Source organism: Tachyglossus aculeatus, chromosome 12 (genome assembly GCF_015852505.1).
Source record: "Tachyglossus aculeatus isolate mTacAcu1 chromosome 12, mTacAcu1.pri, whole genome shotgun sequence".
In the NCBI taxonomy this organism is placed as follows: Eukaryota; Metazoa; Chordata; class Mammalia; order Monotremata; family Tachyglossidae; genus Tachyglossus; species Tachyglossus aculeatus.
In genome coordinates, this window is record NC_052077.1 from 648,948 (window position 1) to 672,735 (window position 23,788).

The 23,788-nt window shown below is 45.3% G+C and overlaps 1 protein-coding gene across 1 annotated transcript; it reads left to right on the forward strand.

The window, feature by feature from the left end:
* The first annotated feature begins 867 nt into the window (after positions 1–867).
* Positions 868–1,797, forward strand: LOC119935875 (olfactory receptor 6C4-like). Its single transcript, XM_038755435.1, has one exon. The coding sequence runs from the start codon at positions 868–870 to the stop codon at positions 1,795–1,797; it is 930 nt and encodes a 309-aa protein (XP_038611363.1).
* Positions 1,798–23,788: the final 21,991 nt, after the last annotated feature.

Below are 23,788 nucleotides of genomic sequence, written 5' to 3' on the forward strand. Positions count from 1 at the left end.
TCTTACAGTTGAGGCACAAAACACCTCAAGATACCTCAAGTTGGATAACCCTAGTCAAGTATCTTTATTTCTGTGTGTATCAGTTTCCTTATCTGTAAAATGATAATAATAATACTTACAGTATTTGTTAAGTGCTTACTATTTGCCAGGCACTATACTTAGCACTGGGATGGATACAAGCAAGTTGGGTTGGACACAGTCCTTGTCCTATGTGGGCTCACAGTCTCAACCCGCATTTTACAGATGAGGTAACTGAGGCACAAAGGTGCCTCAAGGCAAAATACTTCTGCCCGGGAGACAGAAGGACCAGGGTTCAAATCCTGGCTCTGCCACGTGTCTGCTGTGTGACCTTGGGCAAGTCTCTGAACTTCTCTGTGTCCCAGAGAAGTTAAGTAGCTTGTCCAAGGTCACACAGCAGACACGTGGCAAGGCTGGGATTATAACCCAGGTCCTTCTGACTCCCAGGCCTGTGCTCTATCCAATAAGCCACTTGAGAATTTTGCTACTCCACTGACTTTTTAATTATAAAAAAAAAATAATAATGGCATTTGTTAAGCGCTTACTATGTGCAAAGCACTGTTCTAAACGCTGGGGGGATACAATGTGATCAAGTTGTCCCACGTAGGGCTCACAGTCTCAATCCCCATTTTTACAGATGAGGGAACTGAGGCTCAGAGAAGTGAAGTGACTTGCCCAAGGTCACACAGCAGACTTGTGGTGGAGCCGGGATTCGAACCCACGACCTCTGACTCCAAAGCCCGTGCTCTTTCCACTGAGCCACGCTGCTTCTATAATTCTTTAATTCTTCCCCGACTTGCATTCTCAAACCTTTCTCACTTTTTCTCTCAATGCCAGTGGGGCTCCATTATGGAAAACCAAACAACGGTGAAAGAATTCATCCTACTTGGACTGACAAGTGATTCAGAATTCCAGTATGTGCTTTTCCTCTTTCTTTTCCTCACTTACGCATTGAGCATCACTGGCAATCTGACCATTATTACCCTCACCCTGGTGGATCCCCACCTTCAGACTCCCATGTACTTCTTTCTCCGCAACTTCTCTTTTCTGGAGATCTCCTTCACGTCTGTCTTTGTTCCCAAAATGCTAGTCAACATCGGCACCGGGGACAAGACAATATCTTTCGCTGGCTGCTTCACACAGTATTTTTTCGCCATTCTCTTGGGGGCAACCGAGTTCTACCTCCTTGCGGCCATGTCCTTGGACCGCTACGTTGCAATCTGCAGGCCCCTGGAATACACAGCCATCATGAGCAGGAGGAATTGTGTTCTGCTCATCCTCTGCTCTTGGGTCTCTGGTTTCCTCGTCGTCTCTGGGCCACACATCATGACCAGCATGCTCCCTTTTTGTGGAGCCAACGTCATCAACCATTACTGCTGTGACTACACCATCTTGCTTCAACTCGCCTGCTCAGACACACACATCATAGAGGTGATGGAGCTGGTCCTTGCAGTGGTCACATTGATCTTGACCTTGGCGTTAGTAGTCCTATCTTACGCCTACATTGTCTGGACCATTTTGAGAATTCCTTCCACCCAGCAGAGGAAGAAGGCCTTTTCCACCTGTTCTTCCCACATAATCGTCGTCTCCCTGTCCTACGGCAGTTGTATCTTCATGTATGTCAATCCCTCCATGAAAGATGCTGTGGCTTTCAATAAGCGGGTGGCTGTTCTGAACACTTCAGTGGCCCCCTTGCTGAATCCCTTTATTTATGCCTTGAGAAACCATCAGGTGAGACAAGCCTTTAAGAATGTGTGCAGAAAGAGAAGGATCTTCTGAAGGAAGGGAGTCTATTCAGTCCCTCGGGAATTATTCTTCCATCGATTAACCCATAGTATTTACTGAGTGCTTATTGAGTGCAGAGCACAGTACTAAGTGCGTGGGAGAGTGCACTATAACAGAGTTGGTAGACATGTTCCCTGCCCATAATGAATGTAAAGTCTACAGTCTACAGGTCAAAACGAGGTGGGACAAGCATGTAACTGGGAGTTAGAGGACCTGGGTTCTAATCCTGGCTCCTCCACTTGCCAACTGGGTAGTCCTGGTCAAGTATATTTATTTCTGTGTGTCTCAGTTTCCTCATCTGTAAAATGATAATAATAATAGTTACAATATTTGTTAAGCGCTTACTATTTGCCAGGCACTATAATTAGCACTCGGGTGGATACAAGCAAGTTGGGTTGTACACAGTCCCTGTCCCATGTGGGCTCACAGTCTTGATCCCCATTTTACAGATGAGATAACTGAGGCACAGAGAAGTTAAGTGACTTGCCCAAGGTCACACAGCAGACAAGTGGCAGATCCAGGATTTGAACCTTCTGACTCCCAGGTCCGTGCTCTATCCACTACCCCATGCTGCTTTAGAGAATAGAGCTCCAGGACAGCTTGAAAAAATTCTGATTCCTGTGCTAAGAGACTGCAATGAAGGAATTCATCACTTCCCACTAGCAAAAAGGGCCGGACAAAGACATTCACTCCATGCCCTAACAGTGTAACATTTTGAGCTAAGCTCCAGTATTGTTCATTCCAGTTCTCTGACAAGATTTCAAAGTTTTCCAATCGTTGATGAAATGGTACAAAAATGATATCTTTAGGAAGCCTGTCCCCTACTGTACTAATTCCTCCTAAAATCTCAGCCCCCTTCCTGCTGCCCTGGGCCCAAGGTGGTACCTGTGAAAAGTAGACAGTTGGGGGATGATGGGGGAAAGGGAGAGACGTAGAGACAACAAGGTTATCTAAATACACAAAACTTAATTATATTGATCTCTCAAGCTACATAACACCTTGCATGCATGGACAGTGATACAGCGGGGAACATCACAAAAAATTTCCATACTCTCTTCAGTTTCTCTTCTCCCTCCTACTTAGAGAGCAAACTTCATGTGAGACAGAAACTGTATCTTTCCTGATTATCTCGTGTCTATCCCAGCGATTGGTATAATGCTCAGCACATAGTAAGTGCTTAACAAATATGGTAATTATTGTGATTATTGCACTCCCAGGTTTTAAATAATTGAAACTTGGTGTCATTGTCATTGAAGCTGAAATACATTTTTCAAAATTTCAAGGTGCCCAAGTTAAATTCCACTACAATGACATTATTATTGATCATTGTTTTAGTTGTAATAAAAAAGTTATTTGAAAAGTAAAAAAAACCCTAACAGCTGGCATTGTATCATCTTAAATAATCCAATGTAATTCCAGCTGAAGTAGATTCTTTTATACTTTTCAAATATCTATTGAAGAATCCAAATTTTTGAATAGCTAATAGACAATAATACTATGTGCCAAGCATTATATCAAGTGCTGGGGTAGACAAGAGATAATCAGGTACTGAGGCACAGAGAAGTTAAGTGACTTGCCCAAAGTCACACAGCTGACAAGTGGCAGAGACGGAATTAGAACCCATGACCTCTGACTCCCAAGCCCGTGCTCTTTCCACTGAGCCACACTGCTTCTCTACCACCAGGGCTTGATATTCACCCCATACTCAGCTCCACAGCACTTATGTACATACCCACAAATTTTATTTATTTTAGTATCTTTCCTTCCTTCCTTCCCTCCCTTCCTCCCTCCCTTCCTCCCTCTCTTCCTTCCCTCCCTTCCTCCCTCCCTTCCTCCCTCTCTTCCTCCCTCTCTTCCTTCCTTCCTTCCTTCCTTCCTTCCTTCCTTCCTTCCTTCCTTCCTTCCTTCCTTCCTTCCTTCCTTCCTTCCTTCCTTCCTTCCTTCCTTCCTTCCTTCCTTCCTTCCTTCCTCCCTCCTTTCTCCAGTGCACTTTGGTAATGAGTTGTGACCACATCAGCTCTCTGACACTGATGACACCAGCGATGGATAGTAACAGCCTCGTCCCTCAGGCTGCTATGGGGTCCCCAGCTCAGCACCCAAAAAGTAAAAAGTCAAAGCAGCTGCTTTAAACTTATTCCACCAACAAGAGGTAATCCAGCACCTCCTCCTTTTAATCAATCAATCAATCATTGCATTTATTCATTTATTTATTTTAATGGCATTTGTTAAGAGCTTACTATGTGCCAGGTACTGTACTAAATTATGGGATAGATACAAGCTAATCAGATTGGACACAGTCCATGACTCACATGGGGCTCACAATCTTAATCCCCATTTTACAGATGAGGGAACTGAGATCCAGAGAAGTCAAGTGACTTCCCCAAGGTCACACAGCAAAGTGGTGGAGGTGGAATTAGAACTGAGTTCTCTGACTCCTGGGCCAAGTCTCCTCCCACTAGGCTACCAACTCTTTTGTGCTCTATTGGTTCTAATCCTGACCTGACTCCACTACTTGTCAGCAGTGTGACTTCAGGCAAGTCACTTAACTTCTCTGTGTCTCAGTTACCTCATCTATAAAATGGGGATTAAGACTGAGAGCCCCACGTGGGACAACCAGATTGCCTTGTATCTACCCCAGCGTTTAGAACAGTGTTTGGCATATAGTAAACACTTAACAAATGCCATAATAATAATTATTATTATTAGTATTACTCTCCCAAGTGCTTAGTACAGTGCTCTGCATACAATAAGTGCTCAGTAAATACCACTAATGTATTGATTGTGTCTTATGAGCGTTGCTTTACCATTCTATACTGTGAGCTCATTCTGAGCAGGAAATATGTCTACCAGCTCTATTTTATGGTATTCTTTTTATTTATATTAGTGTCTGTCTCTCCTCTGACTGCACGTTTTCTGTGGGCAGGGATTGCACTTCCCAACTCTGTTGAATTGTGCTCTCCCAAGCACTTCATAAAGTGCTTTGCACACAGTAAATATTCAAAAAATAAAAATAAAAAATAAGTATATAAATAAATAACAAATAAAACATTCAAGAGGAACAGTGTAGCCTACCTTCCTGGCCCTCAAGGAGTTTATAATCTGACCCAGGTGATAGTTACTGTTCTTGACAATCCTCCTGATGTTTATGGATGTATCTAGTGGAAAGAGCACCCTGCTGGGAGACTAGAGGCCTAGCTCTACTACTTGGCTTCTATGTTACCTTGAGCAAGTCACTTGACCTCTCTGGGCTTGCACTTTCTCAGCTGTAAAAGGACAGTAATAATATGTGCCTCTCCCTACATCTTATATTGTATGTCCTGTGGAGATCATGCACTGTGTCCAATCTGGTTATCTTGCATTTGCCCTAGCACTTAGCACATAATAAACACTTAATAAGTACCAGTATTATTATTATTATTATCATTATAGTTGCTGTTGCTATTGATCAATCATATTTATTGAGCTCTTACTGTGTGATGAGCACTTTACTGAAAGCTTGAGCGAGTACAATATCACAGAGTTGATAGTCATTTTCCCTCCCCACAAGAAGCTTACAATCTAGAGGGGAGACAGACTTTAATAAATCTATCAATCAAAGGTATTTATTGAGTGCTTACTGTATGCTGAGCACTGTTCTAAAAGCTTGGGAGAATACAACAGGGCCCGTAGACATGTTGCTTGTCCACAAGGCCTATGTATGCACTGTACTAAGTGCTTGGGAAAGTACAATGCAATAGACATGTTCCCTGCCCACAAGGAGCTTAGAGTCAAGATGAGGAGACAGACACTAAAATAAACTATGGACTTGTGCATACTCTGAATGTTCTCTCTATAAGGAATGCTTGTGTTTCTCACACAATCAGTTTGTGCCACTAACATATTTAGAACACTTTTCGTGAAGGGTCGCTGGCCTATCCTGATCAGAATTATTAGGTTTTAGTATTCCTGGAGGAAAGCTGGGTAAAGATCAGAGAGGACCTTAGAATTTTCTATTCAACCCCGTAACACTTATGTACACATCCATATTAATGTCTGTCTCCCCTCTAGACTGTAAGTTAGTTGTGGGCAGAGAATGTATTTGGCACCTCTGTTCTCTGTACTGTCCCAAGTTCTTAGTATAGTGCTCTGGACACTGTAAGCACTCAATAAATACCATTAATTGATTGATTAAAGTCTGTCTCCACCTCTCGACTGTAAGCTCATCGTGAGCAGGGGATGTGTCTACCAACTCATTTGTGTCTACCAACTCATTTATTTCATACTCTCTCAAGAGTTTAGGATAGTGCCCTGCAACCAGTAAGACAAGAAGTGTAGTTGAATGCATAGAGCATGTACTTGGAAGTCAGAAGGTCCTGGGTTCTTATCCCAGCTCTTCCACATGTTTGCTTTGTGACCTTGGGCAAGTCACTTAACTTCCCCAGTCCTCAGTTACCTCATCTATAACATGGGGATTAAGAATGTGGGCCCCAACTGGGACAAAGGACTGTGTCCAACCTGATTAACTTGATCAACCCCAATGCTTAGAACAATGCTTGGCGCATAGTAAGGACATAGTAAGAATAGTAAACATAGTAAGTAAGTAATTATTATAATTATTAAACACTATTGATTGAAGTTTGTCTGCTCTTCTAGACTGTAAGATCATTTAGGGCAGGGAAGGCACCTACCAACTCTATTATATTGTACGCTCCCAAGTGCTGAGTACAGTGCTGTGCACACTGTAAATGCTGAATAACTGTCATTGATAGATTGATGGATATTTGATGTCACCCTGCTGAACAGAACCCATGTCTCTGTCCCCAGGAGGCAGGTCCATATCAACTTTTACCAAGAAGGGGAGGGGGAGATCCTAATGCTGACAGAACTGGGTTGATGATGAAGATGGTATTTGTTAAATGCTTACTGTGTCTTAAGCAGTGTTCCAAGCTCTGAGGGAGATACAAGCTAATAATAATAATAATAATAATAATAATAATAATAATAATGATAGCATTTATTAAGCACTTACTATGTGCAAAGCACTGTTCTAAGCGCTGGGGAGGCTACAAGGTGATCAGGTTGTCCCACGGGGGGTTCACAGTCTTCAGCCTCATTTTACAGATGAGGTAACTGAGGCACAGAGAAGTGAAGTGACTTGCCCAAAGTCACACAGCTGGCAATTGGCGGAGCTGGGATTTGATCCCTTGACCTCTGGCTCCCAAGCCCGGGCTCTTTCCACTGAGCCACGCTGCTTCTCTAATCAGGTTGGACTCGGTCCATGTCCCATGTGGAGTTCTCAGTCTTAATCCCCAATTTACAGATGAGGTAACTGAGGCCCAGAGAAGTGAAGTGACTTGCCTAAGATCACACAGCAGACAAGTGGCAGAGCCGGGATTAGACCTCAGGTCCTTTTGGCACCCGGGCCTGTACTCTATCCACTAGACCATACTGCTTCCCAGAGGTGGAGGCAGGCTACCACCTCAAGCCCCATCAGGAAAACAGAAGCCACCTTGGCCACCCCTATAACCGCCTGAGCCCTGGGGATAAGGGATAAGACCCTTCATCACCAGTTCGGTTCCGCTCCGTCTGGGATGTCTACTCACCCTATTCTGGTGAGATGAGATGGGCAGACAGGGATCTGTCCAGGGATTCTACGAGGGACCTGTGTTGGAACTGGAAATTCCATCTTCCAGAATCTTCTCATCCTCCTGTCCCCAGAATCATCAGGAATGGACTGATGAATGAGAATGTGAAGGACAACATCAGGTGACTGTTCACCAGCAAAGCTCACTTCTCTTTCACATGTATTAAAATGCTCAGCATGATGGACTGTTGCCCATAGTGGAGGATGAAGAGGGTGACACAGGGCCACGACCATTTTGACCACCCTGACCATGGTGCCAGGGAACTGTCCGGGTGCATGGAGATGTTGGATCTGCTGGTGGTGCCTGTACAGGATCCAGACCATGTAGCTGCTGGCCATGCTCATGAGCCCCACGAAGACAGATGCTGGAGGGAGATCACAGCCGAGATGACCAAGGCACTTTTTGTGCCACCAACGACTAGTGAGCAATATTTGAGATCCAGTGATATTGAAGCAGTGCTGCTGTTCTGAGAGCCTCTCACACCCACTGGCATACTTATGTAAGTCAGAAGATTGAGGAACCAGGATAGGAGGCAGAAGGGGACGACATACTTGGGGAATCTGACTTTGATTCAGGCCAATCAGGTGGTTCTGGGGCTGATGGTGACAGCCTGGAAGACACTCAGGAGGCAGGTGCTGCAGATGTTAAGGCCCAGGGCCATTCGGTACAGGTACAGAAGGGCTTTGTACCCCATATCTCCCAGGAAAATACTCCATCCTCAACCTGAAAATGTGTCTGGGATGCCCCTGGTGAGAAATACTGTGGTGTTTGCCAATGCCAGGTGAACGAGGATAAAGTCTGAAGAGCTGAGCCAGGGGCTGCTAGAGGCCAGGCGGATGTAAAACAGAAGGAGAAATAAATTTCCCAATACCCCAGTTCTCATCTGCAATAGCATCACAACACCCCGTCCCCACCCCCTACCCCCCCAAATTTCTATGGCGTTTATCCTCGTGAATTTCCAGTTAGACCTTGGAGAAGCCTTCAGAGCAACGTGAGAGGGAGACAGACAAAGAGAGAGAAAGACAGTGAGGTTGAGAAACAGTGAGGAAGGGGAGAGAGAGGAAGAGAGCAAGGGCAAGAAAGAGTGAAGTAGGGAGGAGGACGAGAGGAAGAGTGAAGAAGGGGAGAGAGATAAAGAGAGCAAAGGTGAGAAAGAGGGAGGAAGAGAAAAGCGATAAAGAGAGCCAGAGCAAGAAAGAGTGAGGAAGAGGAGAGAAAGAGCAAGGGTGAGACAGTGAGGAAGTGGAGAGAGAGACAAAGAACAAGGGTGAGAAAGAATGAGGAAGGGGAGTTAAAGAAAGACAGCAAAGGTGAGAAAGAGTGAGGAAGGGGACAGAAAGAGAGAGGGAGAGAGCAAGGGTGATGGGGGAAGGGGAGAGAATGACATAAGAAAGTGAGGAAGGGGAGAGAGAAAGAGCAAGGCATGGAAGAATGAGGAAGGAGAGAGAGAGGAAGTGAGAAAGAGTGAAGAAAGGTGTAGGGAAAAAGAGCAAGGGTGAGAAAGAGTGAGGAAGGGGAGAGAGGGAAAGAGATAGAATGAAGAAGGGGAGAGAGAAAGAGAACAAGGGTGAAAAGAGTAAGGAAGGGGAGAGAGAGGAAGAGAACAAGGAAGAGCAAGAGTGAGGAAGGGGAAAGAGAGGGAGAGAGCAAGGGTGAGAGTGAGGAAGAGGAGAGAAAGAATGAGTGAAGAATGTGGAAGATAAGAGAGAACAAGGGCAAGAGAGAGTGAGGAAGGGGAGGGAGAGAAAGAATGAGCAAGAAGGAGTAAGGAAGAGGAGAAAAGGAAAGCAAGGGTGAGAAACAGTGAGGAATGGGAGAGAGGTAGAGATCAAGGAACAAGAAAGGGGAGAGGAAGATAACAAGGGTGAGAAAAAGTGAGAAAGGGGAGAGAAAGAGTTAGTGTGGACACTCTCTCTTCTCAATTACCTCCTCTGTAAAGTAGGGATTAAGACTGTGAGCCCTATGTGGGACAGGGACTGTCTCCAACTTGATTAGTTTGTATCTACCCCAGCACTTCATACAGTCCCTGACACATAGTAAGTGCTTAACAAAAACCACAAAAAATATATATGAACAAGGTATCCTCGGCATTTAAAATGAAGAACAGAACTGACAACATAGCTAAATTTACACCGTGTTTCACTATTACGATATATCAGTGTGGATTTTATAGCAATAGCCTCCTTTAGGGCACTAGGTCTGAAATCACGGCAGTAGTGAGGGGGTCAGGGGGAAGGGAAGGAAATAGAGAAGTAATTTTCAGAAGCATAATGGAATGGGGGAAATGGGGGAGAAAATGTAAAAAGGGTTGGGGAGTGGAATGGAGGAGTCTGAGGGATGGGAGGGAAAGTCACCTGATGACTGGGACAGGGAATGTCACTGTTTATTGTTTTATTGTACTTTCCCAAGCGCTTAGTAAAATGTTCTTCAGACAGTAAGAGCTCAATAAATACAACTGAATTAATGAGTGAATGAATGACTGGGGGGAGTTAGCAGCAAGAGATGAGATCTCCAATTTACTTGCAATGAAGTTGAAGTCCAAACCCTTTTCTTTTTTGTAATGGTATTTGTTAAGCATTTTCTACATGTCAGGCACTGTACAAAGGGCTGGGTTAGATATAAGCTAATCAGGTTGGACACAGTCCCTTTCTCACATGGGGCTCACATTCAATCCCCATTTTACCAATGAGGTAACTGAGGCACAGAGAAATGAAGTAACTTGCCCAAGGTCACAGCAGATACATGGCAGAACTAAGATTACAACACTGGCCCTTTGACCCCTGGGCCTGAGCTTTTTCCACAAGGCCACACTGTTCTCTCTCACAATATGAAAACCGAATGTGATAATGATAATAATTGTGATATTTGTTAAGTCCTTACTATGTACCAAGCACTGTACTAAGTCACTGGTAGGTACAAGATGATCAGATGGGAAAGAGTCCCTGTCCCATTTGAGGATCAGAGTCCAAGTAGGCAAGGAAGGCTCCCTCAAACACATTCGTCTCATTGTAAGCAGCTTCATCTTCAAACTGAAAGAAAAGTCCAAACCATCCTGACGGAACGTAACCCTTATTCATTGATCGACCCTGCCAGCCTCCTATGAATCACTGTAGCACTCGTCTTTCAACCACCCTCACAAGCTGTGAGAAGCAGCGTGGCCTAGTGGATAGAGCTCAGTCTTGAGAGTCAGAAGGACCTGTGTTATAGTTCTGGCTCCTGGCTCCTGAATCCTGTGTGCTGTGTGACTTTGGCCAAGTCACTGAACTGCTCTGGGCTTCAGTTACCTCATCTGGAAAATGGGGATAAATAAGAGATGGTGTTTGTTAAACACTTAATATGTGTCAAGCACCATTCTAAGCACTGGGGTAGGTATGAGATAATCAGGTTTAACCGTGAGACTGTGAACCCTTTGTGGGACAGGGACTGTGTCCAATATGATTAACTTGTGTCTATCCAGAACATGGAACAGTGCTTGGCACACAGTAATTGCCTAACGAGTACCATAATTATAATGGTTATTATTAATGTGTGCCAGTCTGCCTCCTGCATGATACTGTAAGCTTCCTGATGGTCCTGTTTTCTACTTTTGTTGCACTCCTCAAGCACTTACTCCAGTGCTCTGCAAGCAGGGATTCACTTACTAATCCTCGTTGATTGATCGATTCAATGGTCCCTGTCCTTTTCACTAATAATAAGGATAATCATAATACTAATAATAATTGTGGTATTTGTTAAGCACTTACTATGTGTCAGGCACTATTCTAACCCCTGGGGTAGATCTGAGCATATCGGTTGGACACAGTCCCTGTGGATCATCATCTTAATCCCCATTTTACAAATTAGGTAACTGAGGCAAATTAGGTAATTGAGGCACAGAGAAGTGAAGTGACTTGCCCAAGCTCACCCAGTAGACACATGGTGGAGCCAGGTTCTATCCACTAGGGAACACTGCTTTTTATGTCTACCAGTAGGGCTCGTCTGAGGTTGCATCACTCCTTTCCTAGGAAGCTGCCACAGGTGTCAGCTTATTTGTTTATGGCATTTATAATGCACTTACTATTTGCAAAGCACTGTTCTAAGACCTCTGGTAGATAAAGTTAATCATGTTTGGCACAGACCCTGTCCCACAAGGGTCAAATCAATTAAGTAGGAGGGAGAACAAGTTTAGATTCCCTATTTTACAGATGAAGAAATGGAAGCACAGAGAAGTGAATTGACTTGCCCAAAGTCCCACAGCAGTCAGGCAATCGCATTTATTGAGCACTTACTGTGTGCAGAGTACTGTACTAAGCTCTTGGGAGAGTACAATACAACATTATAACAGACACATTCCCTGCCCACAATGAGCTTACAGTCTAGAGGGGAAGACAGACATTAATATAAATAAATAAAATTACAACGAAGGAACTGGGATTAGAACCCAGGTCCTCTAACTCCCAGGCCCTTGCTCTTCTCTTTCCCTGAGGCCTCAGTCACCTCATCTGTAAAATGAGGATTAAATCCCCCTCCCTCCTATTTAGACTGTGAGCCCCATGTGGGACAGAGATTTGTGTCCTACCACAGTGGTTAGAGCAGTGCTTGGCACATAGGAAGCATGTAACAAATTCCACTAAAAACAAACCCGAAAACTGACCCTTCCAATATCATAGACATGAAGTTATCCCAAACAATACAAAGGGGCCCCTTCTCCAGATGTCTTGAGGAATGAGGAAGTGAGAATCGTGTCAGAAGGCTGGTTCAGAAATGGCCACCAAGGGCTTCCACTATGTCACTCTAGTCCTAAGCTCCCAAGTCCCCAAGGTCAAGCCCAGAGTCATTATCTGTCGGATATGAAGAGGGAGGATGTTCCAGGCCAGAGGCAGATTGTGGGCTAGAGGTTGGTGATGAGATAGATGAGATCGAGGCACAGTGAGCATGTTAGCACTAGAGCAAAGTGTGCGGGCTGGGTTGTAGAAAGAGAGTAGCGAGGTGAGGTAAGAGGGTGTGCCAGTAGACAGGCCTGGGTCTCTGGGCCATGCCTGACACTTTCAGCATCATCTCACATAGAGACACAACCAACGTTGAGCCATTGCCACAACCCTTGTTGGCATGTCTTGTCTTCATCACCTGGTCTAGGAGAGGGAAGAGAAGATGGGAGGGGAAGATCGGTGTGTAGATTTCTCATACCCCACGGCCACCCTACAACCTGGCAGAGGTTTGGGGGAGAGGGCTCCTGATTGCTGGAGAAGAAACATAGCCTCATGGCAAAAGCACGGGCCTGGAAATCAGAGGACCTGGACTCCAATACCAGCTTTTTCAATTGCTTGTTATGTGATCTTGGGCAACTTCCTTAACTTCTCTGTGCCACAGTTCTCCTGTCCTCCCTCCTACGAGTACTGTGAGGCCCACGCAGGACAGGGACTATGTCCAACCTAATTAATGTGCATCTACCCCAGCGCTTTGAACACATCCTTCCTCCTGGTTCCTTTTCCTTCTAACCAGGTTAGGGACCACCATGATGATTCTCAAGACAAATCAGCTCTTTGGGCAGCTGTCTATGTGTCCCCAGCATCATGGCCCACGCCGACTTCTTGCACCCCACCTCCACACTAAGAGAGGAAATTGCCAAGCAGGAGGAAGAGGGATGGACACAGTGACTCAGGAGTCTTATGGTGAGGCGTATGGCCTAGTGCAAAGAGCCTGGGTCTAGTTGATAGAGGGTCTGTGTTCTCATCACATATCTGATATTTACCTGCTGAGTGACCTTGAACAAGTCACTTAACTTCTCTTTGCCTCAGTTCCCTCATGTCCTAAATGGGGATTTAATACCTGTTCTCTCTCCCACTTAAACTGTGAGCCCCATGTGGGACCTGATTGGCTTCTATCTATCCCAGCGCTTACTACAGTGCTTGATAGCGCTCAAAAATACCATAAAAAAGGAAAAAGTCATTTTGTAAAGCGGCCTCTGAAATGACCAGTTTTGGGAAATCGATCTCTATCTATTGGGTTGATTGCTTTAATAGTTCTCTTTACCTTTTCACAGAGATCATGTCTTTTAATTCTATCATTACTCATCCAAGGTCATCCAGCAGACAAGCATCTGAGGTGGGATTAGAACCCACCTTTCCTTCTGATTTCCAGGCCTGTGCTCTTTCATCTAGGCCATGTTACTTCCTCTGGGTCCATAATGGGGTGACAGAGGCAAAGCTTCAGATCACCAAAGTTGATGATGGGTGTCAGAGGGGTAAATCAAATCACCTCTGTTCTTTCTGGAAAGAAAGTGTCTGGAAAAATTATCATAGGTCGACTACTGAGCTGGATAGGCCATTGGTGTGAGCTGGGGTGGAATTTCTCATGCCATAATGTACAGACAGTGAGGTTGTCTCAGACAACAGCTAGGAGAGGGGATAAGAGGAGCTGGGTTCTAATCCTGACTCTGACTGGACTATTACCTGCTGTGTGTGTAGCTCCTTGGGCAAGTTGCTTCACCTCTCTGTGCTTCAGGGTCCTCATCTGTAAAATCCAAACTGTTACTGCATTAATACAATCACTCATCTTATCCCACCTGGATTACTACAACAGCCTCTTTGCTGACCTCCCAGCCTCCTGTCTCTTCCCACTCCAGTCCATACTTTACTTGGCTACCCGGATCATTTTTCTCAAAAGCATTCAGGACATGTTGCCCCACTCCTCAAAAAATGTCAGTGGTGGCCCATCCACCTCCACATCAAAGAAAAAACTCCTTACCATTGGCTTTAAAGCACTCCACCACCTTGCCCCTCCTACCTCACCTCACTTCGCTCCTCTAGTGCTGACCCTCTTATAAGTAGCTAATAAGTTTATGAGCTAATAAGTTTATGAGCCCTTCTCACTGTGCCGCAATCTCGCCTGTCTCACCCCCGACTCCTGGCCCACATCCTTCCCCCGGCCTGGAATGCCCTCCCTCCTCAAATCCACCAGACAATTACTCTAGCCTCTTTCAAAGCCTTGTTGAAGTTACATTGCCTCCAAGAGGCCTTCCTAGGCTAAGCCCGACCTTTCCCCATCTCCCACTCCCTTATAAGATACTCTGACTTGCTCCCTTTGCTCTTCCCCCTTCACAGCCCACAGCACTTATGTACATATCTGTAATTTTATTTATTTGTATTGATGTCTGTCTGCCCCCCTCTAGACTGTGAGCTCATTATGAGCAGGGAATGTGACTGTTTATTGTTATACTTTCCCAAGCGCTTAGTACAGTGAAGCAGCGTGGCTCAGTGGAAAGAGCCCGGGCTTTGGAGTCAGAGGTCATGGGTTCGAATCCCAGCTCCGCCACATGTCTGCTGTGTGACCTTGGGCAAGTCACTTAACTTCTCTGCGCCTCAGTTACCTCATCTGTAAAATGGGGATTAAGACTGTGAATCCCACGAGGGACAACCTGATCACTTTGTATCCCCCACAGCGCTTAGAACAGTGCTTTGCACATAGTAAGCGCTTAACAAATGTCAACATTATTATTATTATTACAGTGCAGACACAGTAAACACTCAATAAATATTATTGAATAAATGAATGAATAAAATAGGGATTCAATACCTGTCCTCCCTCCTACTTATTGTACCTCGATCTCATCTATCTTACCTATGCCCTCTCGCCCCAACCTACCTCTGGCCTAGAATGCCCTCCCTCCTCACATCAGACAGATAATTGCTATTTCATTCATTCAATCATATTTATTGAGTGCTTACTGTGTGCAGAGCACTGTACTAAGCGCTTGGGAAATACAAGTTGGCAACATATAGAGGCAGTCCCTACCCAACAGCAGGCTCACAGTCTAGAAGGGGAAGACAGACAACAAAGCAAAACATATTAATAAAATAAAATACATAGAATAAATATGTACCAACATACATACATGCATACAGGTGCTGTGGGGAGGGGAAGGACGTAAGGTGGGGGGATGGGGACGGGGAGGAGGGGGAAAGGACTGAGGGGGCTAAGTCTGGGAAGGCCTCCTGGAGGAGGTGAGCTCTCAGTAGGGCTTTGAAGGGAGGTAGAAACAAACTGTTACTCATTCTCGCCTGTCCCGCCATCGACCCCCGGCCCACGTCATCCCCCGGGCCTGGAATGCCCTCCCTCTGCCCATCCACCAAGCTAGCTCTCTTCCTCCTTTCAAGGCCCTACTGTGAGCTCACCTCCTCCAGGAGGCCTTCCCAGACTGAGCCCCTTCTTTCCTCTCCCCCTCGTCCCCCCTCCATTCCCCCATCTTACCTCCTTCCCTTCCCCACAGCACCTCTATATATGTATATATGTTTGTAAATATTTATTACTCTATTTATTTATTTATTTTACTTGTACATGTCTATTCTATTTATTTTATTTTGTTAATATGTTTGGTTTTGTTCTCTGTCTCCCCCTTTTAGACTGTGAGCCCACTGTTGAGTAGGGACTGTCTCTATATGTTGCCACCTTGTACTTCCCAAGCGCTTAGTACAGTGCTCTGCACACAGTAAGCACTCAATAAATACGATTGATTGATTGATTGATTGATTGAGACTGTGAGCCCCACGTGGGACAAGGGAGTATGTTCCCTTGTATCTACTCAGAGCTTAGTTCAGTGCCTGGCAAATAGTAAGCACTTAACAAATGCCATTATTATAATTATTATTTTGCAGGTGAGGTAACTGAGGTACAGAGAAGGGAAGTGACTTTCTCAAGGTTACACAGCAGAAAAGTGGTGGAGCCAGGATGAGAACCCAGGTTCTTCTGACTCCAGGGCCCATGTGTTATCCACTAGGCCATGCTGTTCTCTTCCACAGAGCACTCATCAGGGGGCTGTCTTTGTCTTGGACCAAGGAACTGACAAGAAATTTGGGGCTGATTTGGTTACTATTAGTTTTATAAGCAGCGTGGGTTAGTGGAAAGAGTACGGGCCTGGGAGTCAGAGGACATGGGTTCTAATCCTGGCTCTACCACTTGTTCACCGGGTGAGCTTGGGTAAGTCACTTCACTTCTCTGTCTTTCACTTACCTTGTCTGCAAAATAGGGATTAAGACTGTGACCCGAATGTGGGACAAGGACTGTGTCCAACTTAACAATAATAATAATAATAATAATAGTATTAGTTAAGTGCTTACTATGTGCCAAGCACTGTTCTAAGCACTATGATAGATACAAGGTTATCAGATTGTACCATGTGTGGCTTACAGTCTTAATCCCCATTTTACAGACAAAGTAACTGAGGCACAAAGAAGTGACTTGCCCCAAGTCACACAGCTGAGAAGTGGCAGATTCGGGATTAGAACTCATGACCTCTGACTCCCAAGGCCGTGCTCTTTCCACTAAGCCACACTGCTAGCTTAGTACAGTGCCTGGAACATAATAAGTGCTTAACAAATTGCATAAAAAAATGGCAGAGATTTTTATTATTGAAAAGTAAAAACCAACCTCTCTGACTCTTTCTCCCTGTCTCTCTGTCTCTCTGTCTCTCTCTCTCTCTCTCTTCCTGTCTCTCTCTCTCACTCTCTTTTCCCACAGGTAGGTTTGTGGGTGCCCTTCTTTTCTTCCAATTAGAAATGTCCGACAATGGACGCCATCAACCTTTCTATTGTTTTTGTGCTGCTCTTATAGATCGGCGTTGGGGGTCTCAGGAAATAGTTTCCTCCTCCTGTTCTATACCCACAGGATCTCTGCCAGCCTGAAGCTCAAGCTCCTCCGACTTGATCCTCTCCCAGTTGGCCCTTTCCAATGCTACAGTACTTCTTGTCAGGGGATTGCTTGAGATAACAATAACAATAATAATAATAATAATAATAGCATTTATTAAGCACTTACTATGTGAAAAGCACTGTTATAAGCACTGGGAAGGTTACAAAGTGATCAGATTGTCCCAAGGGGGGCTCACAGTCTTAATCCCCATTTTACAGATGAGGTAACTGAGGCCCAGAGAAGTGAAGTGACTTGCCCAAAGTCACATAGCTGACAATTGGCAAAGCCGGGATTTGAACCCATAACCTCTGACTCCAAAGCCCGTGCTCTTTCCACTGAACCACGCTGCTTCTCTAGATCTTGTAAGCTTGGAGACTGAGGAATTTCCTGAACAATGTTGGCTGTAAACTCCTCATGTACCTGGACTGTATGCTAAGTTCTTTGGATCTCGTATATTGCTCGACCTTCAATTCCGGTGCAGACAACATGCTAATAGCTGGGGTGATATTTTCGCTGTGAGACCTGTTCTTCTTGGGGCTCATGAACATGGCCGGCAGCTACATGGTGTTTGCACTCCACAGACACTACCGGCAGGCCTGACACCTCCACATACCCAGACACCCCTCTGGGGTGATGTCCAAGGTCAGGGAAGCTAAGAAAGTCATGGCCCTGGTCACTCTCTACTTTCTCCTCTATAAGCAACATTGAGCAAGACTGAGTGTCTTACTAAACATGAGAGAAGACTACTCTGCTAGTGAATATCAACTCAGAGTTGGCATTCACCTTCTCAGCCATCAGTCCCTAACTAATTATTCACAGTGATGGGAGAATGAAGACCTTCTGGAAAAGGAAATCTCTTAGTTCTACACAAATCCTTCCTAGAGTCAACAGATCAGTAGTATTTATTGAGTTCTTACTGTCCACAGAGCATTTGGGAGAGTACAGTTCAACAGAGTTGGTCTCAAACAATCAATCAGTGGCATTTGTTGAGTGCTTGCTGTGTTCAGAACACTGAACTAAGCGCTTGGGAGAGTAGTATTCAACAAAGTTGGTCTCAAACAATCAATCAGTGGTATTTGTTGAGTGGTTACTTTGTGCATAGCATTATATTAAGCGCTTGGAGGAAAACAGTTCAACAGAGTTGGTCTCAAACAACCAATCAGTGGTATTTGTTGAATGCTTACTGTGCACAGGACACTGAGTGCTTGAGTGAGTACAATGCACAGGAATTGGTAGATTCGTTCCCTGCCCACACTGAGCTTATGTTCTAGAGAGGGGATCCCAGGAATAAGTCCTGCCCTACCAGTGATTTGTCCCTGGATAAGATGTTCCGATTTGGCTGAGACTGTACTGGTGTTGTGGGTTGACAAGCTAAAGGTAGGACCATTTGAGGATGACAGAATGTAAGTTCACTGTGGGTGAGGAACATGTCTACCAACTCTATTGTATTGTTCTGTCCCAGGAGCTTAGTACAATGCTCTGCACATAGTAAGCACTCAATAAATACAAACGATGGTTTGATTGATTGATTGATTGATTAAAACCTGTCTCCCAGTCTGACTCCCAGTCCAGCACTCTTTTTTGCCAGGCCGTGCTGCTCCCGTTCAGAGAAGATGACTAGGTATCCCAATTTGGACAACACCATATCAATTTTGGGTGCTCTGTCCTGTATCCCCAAATGCCTAAAGCGGGGCTAAGTCAGGGTAATGGTAGCAACTGAGATCAATCATCTGATTGCATTTATTGTTTACCATGTGCAGAATGCTGTATTAAGCACTTGAGAGAATAGAGGGGGACAGGATCAGTCAATCAATTAATGGTATTTATTGAGTACTCTACTAAACGCCTTTGAGAGTACAATACAACAGAGTTGGTTGATGCATTCCCTGCCTACAGTGAGAGCCTATCTCCCCATCCTGGCTGTGGAGAAGCAGCGTGGCTTAGTGGAAAGAGCACAGGCTTGGGAGTCAGAGTTAGCGTTAGAGTCAGAGTTGGGTTGAGAAAATACAGTACAACAGAGTTGGTAGACATCCTCCCCAACTTGTACTTCCCAAGTACTTGGTACAGTGCTCTGCACACAGTCAGTGCTCAATAAATATGATTGAATGAATGAATGGAGAGAGAAATCAGTCAATCAATGGTACTTATTGAGTGCTTGCTGTGTACCGAGCACTGTGTTGAGTACTTAGGAAACTACAATATAACCCAGTTGGTAGATATGTTCCCTGCCCAAAAGGAGCTTACATTCTAGAGGGGAATCAATCAAGGAATCCATCAATGGTAATTATTAAGCAATTGCTATGTGCAGGGTACAGTACTAAGCACTTGGGAGAGTACAATATACCAGAGTTGGTAGACCCGTTCCCTGCCCACAGTGAGTCTAGAGGACTGAGATGGTAGTTGCTGCTGTCACAGGACGGAATCAAACCTCCCCCATAATCCTTTGATACAGTTGAGTCAGCTCTGCCCCAGTTCTGCAGATTGGAATTTTTCCTTTTGGGCAGAAGAACTTCATTCAGCCATGCTGGAAACGCCCACCACAGACACCCTGGAAAGGCCAGTTTGGGGCAGAGGAGGCACCGGGGTAATTGCTGCCATCCTCTGCATGAACTCTGAGGGAAGAGACTCGTCAGACAGTGTGGTCAAGTGGAAAGAGCCTGGGATCCGGAAGAGCTGGGTTCTAATTCTGGCTCCACCACCACCACTTGTCTACTGGATGACCTTGGGTAAGTCACTTCACTTCTCCATGCCTCAATTTCCTCATCTATAAACTGGGAATTCAATACTTGTTCTATCCCTTTAGGCTGTGAGCTCCACGTGAAACAGGGACAGAATCTGGACTGTTTATCTTATCTCTTGAAAAACAGAGTGGTCTAGTGGAAAGAGCAGGGGCCCGGGAGTCAGAGGACCTGGGTTCTAATCCTAGGTCCGCTATGTGTCTGCTGTGCAACCTTGGGCAAATCACATCACTTTGCTGTTCCTCAGTTTCCTCATCTATAAAATGGGAATTTGCTACCTGTTCTCCCTCCCCTTCAGACTGTGAGCTCCATGTGGAAGAGGGACTGATTTCAACCTATTTATTTTATATCTTGAGAACCAGTGTGGCCTAGGCAAAAGAGAACAGGCTTGGGAGTCAGAGGACTGAGTTCCACTTTGACTCCACTATGTGTCTGTTGGGTGACCTTGGGCAAATCACTTCACTTTGCTTCACCTCAGTTTCCTCATCTGTAAAATGGGTATTCAATACCTATTCTCCCTCTCCTTTAGACTGTGAGCTCCATGTGGAACAGAGACCGAATCCAGCATGTTTATCATATCTTGAGAAGCAGTGTTGCCTAGGGGAAATACCAGGGGCTTGGGAGGCAGAGGACCAGGGTGCTAATCTCAGCTCTGCCATGTGTCTGTCATGTGAAGGACTTCAACATCCTCATGAATGTTCCTGACAACCTTCCTGCTGCCCGCTTCCTTAAAATCTTCAACTCCACTGACCTCCTGCTCCAGTGCACGTCACCCACTCACCAATTTGGTTACACATTCAATCTCCCCATCCCTCATCACAGTACAGTAGACTATGCTGAGGATTCACATTGACCCCAGCTGGAACCCGAGGCACATAGCTTGTTCAAAGCAGTGGAAGTATTAATTGAGCACTTCCTATGTGCTTGATGAAGGTCGGTTCAACCTTCACAACATTGCTAAAATCCACTCTTTCCTCTCCATCCAAACTGCTAACATCTTAATCCAATCACTCATCCTATCCCTCCTTGATTTACTGCATCAGTCTCCTTACATACCTCAAGGCCTCCTGCCTCTCTTCACTCCAGTCCATACTTCACTCTGCTGCCCGGATGATTTTTCTACCAAGATGTTCAGGCCATGTTGCCCATTCACTTCCACATCAAATAGAAACTACTCATCATTGTCTTTAAAGCATTTAAATCATCTTTCCCTCTCCTACCTCACCGAGCTACTTTCCAACTACAACTGAGCCCACACATTTGGCTCCCCTAATGCCAGCTTACTCACTGTACCTCAATCTTGCCTATCTCGCTGCCAATTCCTTGCCCAAGTCCTGCCTCGGGCCTGGAATTCCCTCTTTCCTCAAATACAACAGATAATTACTCTCCCCTCCTTCAAAGCCTTATTGAAGGCATATCTCCTCTAGGAGGCCTTCCCACAGTAAACCCCCACTTTCCTTGTCTCCCACTCCCTTCTGCATCACCCTGACTAGCTTCCTTCATTCATTCCCCCCTCCCAGCCCCACAACACATATGCATATATTCATAATTTATTTATTTATATTAATGTATGTCTCCTCCTTAAGACTGTAAGCCTGCTGTGGGCAGGGAATGTGTCTGTTATATTGTACTACCCCAAGCACTTAGTACCATCCTCTGCACACAGTAAACGCTCAATCAATGCAATTGACTGATTGACTGGCTACAATAAAACAACTTTGGTAAATACATTCCCTGCCCACAAGGAGCTTACAGTCGAGAGAGAAAGTCTTCAGAAACCATTCATTCTTTTATCAACAGTAGAAAATTCATTCTATAACAAATATAAACTCCTTACTGTTGGCTTTAAAGCATTCAATCAGCTCATCCCCTCCTACCTTCCCTCACTGATCTCTTACTACAGCCCAACCTGCACACTTTACCCCTCTAGTGACAGCTTACTCACTGTGCCCCAATCTCATGGCTGACCCCTTTTCTACCTCCTCCTTCTGGCCGGGGACTCCCTCCTCTCCCATCAGTGCTAGACCACTACTCTCCCCACCTTCAAAGCTTCATTTATATCCTAGGTGGTAGCTTTTATTAGGGAAGGAATTCAGCGTGGTCCAGTAGTGGGAGAGAGTACAGTACCTGTCAGAAAGAGATGTTTAGGGTACAAAATGCACCCGTCCTTTCCCTATGAGCTGGTATAACTTTCAGAGGTCATCTCCTTCCTCCTCTTACCTCTGGACATGAATGAACTATCCCAGACACTACTGGCAGATAGGACAGTGGATGCCCCTTGTTCACCTGTCCCTCAGCCCCAGCACCCCACTGTCAGTAAGGTCCCAGAGTTCAGAAAACAGCTTAGTACCGTGCTCTGCACATAGTAAGGGCTCAATAAATATGATTGATTGATCAATTGATTGATCAATTCAACTGCTCGCTTTGTTGCGGTGCCATGAAGATGAAAGTAGCTTCTCTACTTCTCCTTATTCTCTAGTTCCACCCAATAGTGTCAGCCTCCTTCAGGTGACAAGATCATCACAGCCCTAGAATGACATGAGCTAATGAAACCCTTCCCTATTAAAAGCTGCCACCTTGGGTAACCAACCCTGAAATTGCAATAGCATGGTCTGTTTCAGACCCCAGCACCAGTCTGGTGAGTGACTTTTCCTTTCTGATTCTGAGTCTGGCTAAGGAGGGGAAGAAGAAGAGAAGAAGCCTACTACAGGAACTAGTGGGAAGATTAGGTTCTGGGCCGAGGGAGTCTGGGTGCTTTACATGTTCACAAGTGAGGAAGCAGTCTCAATCTGAGGGAGAAATTTTTCCTTGGATTCCGGAAGGATCTGTTCCAACCCTGGGGTCTGATCTGATCTGATCTGATCTGAGTCCCCCTTTTCTGAGAATAATCAAGGAAGCAGCATGATTTAGGGGAAAGAACTGAGGCCTGGGAGTGAGAGGACCGGGGCACTAATCTTGGCTCTGCTACTTGTCTGCTGTGTGACCTTGGATGTCAGTTCACTTATCTGTGCCACGATTATCTCATCTGTAAAATGGAAATCAAATCCTCTTCCTCCAACCTCAGACTGTGAGCCCCACATGGAACAGGGCTGGTGTCCAGCCTGTTTATCTTGAGTCTATCCCAGTGCTTGGCACATAGTAAGTGCAAAACAAATACCCTAAAACAAATACCCTTAAAAACAAATACCCTAAAACAAATACCCTAAAAAACAAATACCCTAAAAAAATGGAGCACTGTGGAAGGGGAAAAGCTCTCAGACTGGAAATCAGTCACTCAGTCAGTCATATCTATTGAGCGCTTACTGTTTACAATCAATCAATCAATTAATCGTATTTATTGAGTGCTTACTGTGTGCAGAGCACTGTACTAAGCGCTTGGGAAGTACAAGTTGGCAACATATAGAGACGGTCCCTACCCAACAGTGGGCTCACAGTCTAGAGGGGGGAGACAGAGAACAAAACCAAACATATTAACAAAATAAAATAAATAGAATAGATATGTACAAGTAAAATAAATAGAGTAATAAATATGTACAAACATATATACATATATACAGGTGCTGTGGGGAAGGGAAGGAGGTAAGGCGGAGGGATGAAGAGGGGGAGGAGGGGGAGAGGAAGGAAGGGGCTCAGTCTGGGAAGGCCTCCTGGAGGAGGTGAGCTCTCAGTAGGGCCTTGAAGGGAGGAAGAGAGCTAGTTTGGCGGATGTGGGGAGGTAGGGCATTCCAGGCCAGGGGAATGACGTGGGCTGGGGGTCGACGGCAGGACAGGAGAGAACGAGGCACGGTGAGGAGATTAGTGGCAGAGGAGCAGAGGATGCCGGCTGGGCTGTAGAAGGAGTGAAGGGAGGTGAGGTAGGAGAGGGTGAGGTGAGGGAGAGCCTTGAAGCCAAGGGTGAGGAGTTTCTGCCTGATGTGTAGGTTGATTAGTAGCCACTGGAGATTTTTGAGGAGGGGA